Source organism: Arachis hypogaea, chromosome 4, assembly GCF_003086295.3.
Source record: "Arachis hypogaea cultivar Tifrunner chromosome 4, arahy.Tifrunner.gnm2.J5K5, whole genome shotgun sequence".
NCBI lineage: Eukaryota > Viridiplantae > Streptophyta > Magnoliopsida > Fabales > Fabaceae > Arachis > Arachis hypogaea.
Window position 1 is genome coordinate 124,469,697 of NC_092039.1, and position 2,859 is coordinate 124,472,555.

General features: G+C 32.9%; 1 protein-coding gene across 1 annotated transcript; it reads right to left on the bottom strand.

Moving 5' to 3' along the window:
• LOC112797879 (malonyl-CoA:anthocyanidin 5-O-glucoside-6''-O-malonyltransferase) lies at positions 1-2,859 on the bottom strand. Its single transcript, XM_025840989.3, has one exon. It carries the CDS (start codon positions 2,486-2,488, stop codon positions 1,118-1,120), a length of 1,371 nt encoding a protein of 456 aa, XP_025696774.1. The 5' UTR covers positions 2,489-2,859; the 3' UTR covers positions 1-1,117.

Consider the following 2,859-nt stretch of genomic DNA (forward strand, 5'->3'; position numbering starts at 1 on the left):
TTTTACACAAATCTGCCAAATTAAAATTTGCTTCGTGAATCACCAATGCACATTTATATGTAGTTCGAACTAACTTGATTCGAACTTCATTTCTACATAATTCGAAACAAATATGTTCAAATTATACACAAACACACGCACACACTAATTCGAACCAAATAGGTTCGAATTACACACATAGTAATTTCTATGCTGTTAAAAAATTAATAATTTATTAAAAAATTTTATTAAAAAAATTAATAATTTAAAAATTAAAAAAATATATATTTTATTTCATACATTACAAAAAAGCTAACAAAATATTTAATTACGAGACTTTTTTAAAATATTTGTGATCTATCAATTCGAATTCCATACAATACTTTTTGTCCATTTTTTAATAGCTCATTAATATTTTTTAATAAATTAATTTAAATTATACTATAAAAAATATTTTATCCTATACAAAACAATTTAAAAAAAATAGCTTAAAAAATGTTAGGAGTACTATAAAAATTTGTAATGTTCTAATAACTTAGGTAAATACATGCATGTACTCAAATTTTAAATAAAATACTCTTCATAGTCAATAATAATTTAGAAATGAAAAAAATATTTTATTCCATATAAAATAATTAAAAAATATATTTTATTCTAATACAAAAAAATTTTAAAAAATGACTTAAAAAATGTTATGAGTACTATAAAAATTTGTAATATTCTAGTGATTTAGGTAAATATATGATAAAAATATTTTTTTTAAGATCTAAATTATTATTGACTATGTAGAGTATTTCTATAATGACCTAAGTCAACCACATATTACAAATTTTTATAGTACTCCTAAATGATATGGTGATTCGAATCACCATATATTGCAAATTCGTAAAAATTTGTAATATCCTAATGACTTAGAAATCTTTTTTGACAAACAAATATATCCAATTTTGATTAAAATAAAATCTAAAAAAACACAAGTATAGCAACATCCAAACGTTAATCCAAGTTGATATCCCAAACAAGAATTCATGATAAAAAAATGACTAATCAGGAACAACCAAACTTGTGAATAGGAACAAAACATTTCAGCTACTCATTTTTGTGTTATACACACATTTATGATTTATCATTACTCAGCTCAAAGAAGAAGACCGTTGGCAAAGATGGAAGCAAATGCTTCCATTGAAGGTTTACTGGACACAAAACCAACCTCAAGACCATCACCATCTCTGCTATCTGAGAGAGAAATTGCACCAGTTCTGTCAATAGACACCATTTCCACTTTCTTTGGTCTTCCCCATCCAAAATCACTTCCATAAACCTCAAACCTTGGTGTGCCAGCAGCACCAGTAAGCTTCATTTCTTCATCACTGTGCAGCCCATCAAGCAAAAGTGATGACCAAGTCTCAGCTTCATTCAGAACCCCATCCTTCAGTGTCTCCAAAGCAGAACTCAGTGATTCCACAGCCACAACTACTCCACCATCTTCGTCCAAGAATTCTCTTGTTTCAGCAACTGCAATTCTTGCACCGATGCAGTTTCCAAAGTATGTTGGAGGAAGAGGTGGATCTAATCGGTTCCTGCAATCAACATTTATAGCCATACCAACTTTCTTGCTCTTAGTTTCTTCAGCTTTCGTCTTGCAAACCCAAGCATATGCAAGAGATACAACAAAACTTGACAAGTGAAGATTGCTATTCCCTTTCTGTCTTGAACCTACAAAGTTCTTGAGCTTCTCAATGTTTGATCTAGACAATTTGAACAAACCCCTTACTGAATCTTGTGGAACTTGAAGATTCCACACCTTGAGGCTTCTGTTGTTGGGTCCACCTTGCTTTAACCAATCACTCAGATACTTTGCTTCAACTCCTTTAGGATCTCCCACAATTTCTCTGTCAAAGAAAGGACTCAATTCAGGAGCCAATTCACAAGGTGATGATGATGAATCTCCTAGCTTGTTGCAGAGATAAGCCCAAGATTTGATAAAGGATGTTGAGGTTTTTCCATCAAGAACAGCATGGTGTGATGTGACTCCAATGGAGAATCCATGGTTTGGAAAAAGTGTAACTTGTAAGGCCAAGACAGTGGCTTCATCATCTGAAATGGACAATTCAGGAACAAGATGGTGAACCTCTGAGGCTTCACAAAGGTCAGGTCCTGAAAGATGGTTGAAATCAGCATCAGATTCAGCTAAAATAAGTGAGAGAGTGTCACCAAAGTTGTAGATGATGATGGGTTTGTTGGAATCATGAGGCCAGGTGAGGATTCCAGCAAGAGGGAAATAGTAAGCAAGTGCAAGAGAAAGAGAGTGTTTGAGTTTAGGAAGAAGGGTATCATAGAAGAGTGAAGGTTGGTGAGGGAATTCATAGAAGAAAACTCGCTGAACTGGTGGTAACCTTAGCCATAATATGTCAAAGAAGGTTAGAGGAAGAGAAGTTGAAGATGAATGTAACAAGTTTTGTGGTCCCAATGAAGAGGGTGATGCCTTGAAGACTTGCCGAGTTTTCATGGCGAAAGGGGGAAGAAACAGAGGTAGGTGATGTGAATACAAAAACCTCAATTTAAGGAGTAAAAGTTGCCTAAACACGTTTGTGACGACATATGTTTCAGTTTCACGCCACAACCATAAAATGGTTTTCTTCTAACTGAACGTCCACGATATAATACCTATTAAATCCTTACCTACTTCCTCTGTAATATTGGAGTCTTCTAGCGAAGTTATCTCTAATTTTAGATACTTAATTTCTTGTTTCCTTAACCAAATTGTTGTGTGGCAAAGATCATAGGTGACAAAAATATTTCCTTATGGTATTGTTGCTTCCTCTAGTATGTTGGACAAGCTAGTTTGTTGACCGAATTTTTTATAAAATAATTATGATA

Coding starts and splice junctions, on each gene's coding strand:
- LOC112797879 (XM_025840989.3), bottom strand. CDS start 2,488: ATGAAAACTCGGCAAGTCTTCAAGGCATCACCCTCTTCATTGGGACCA.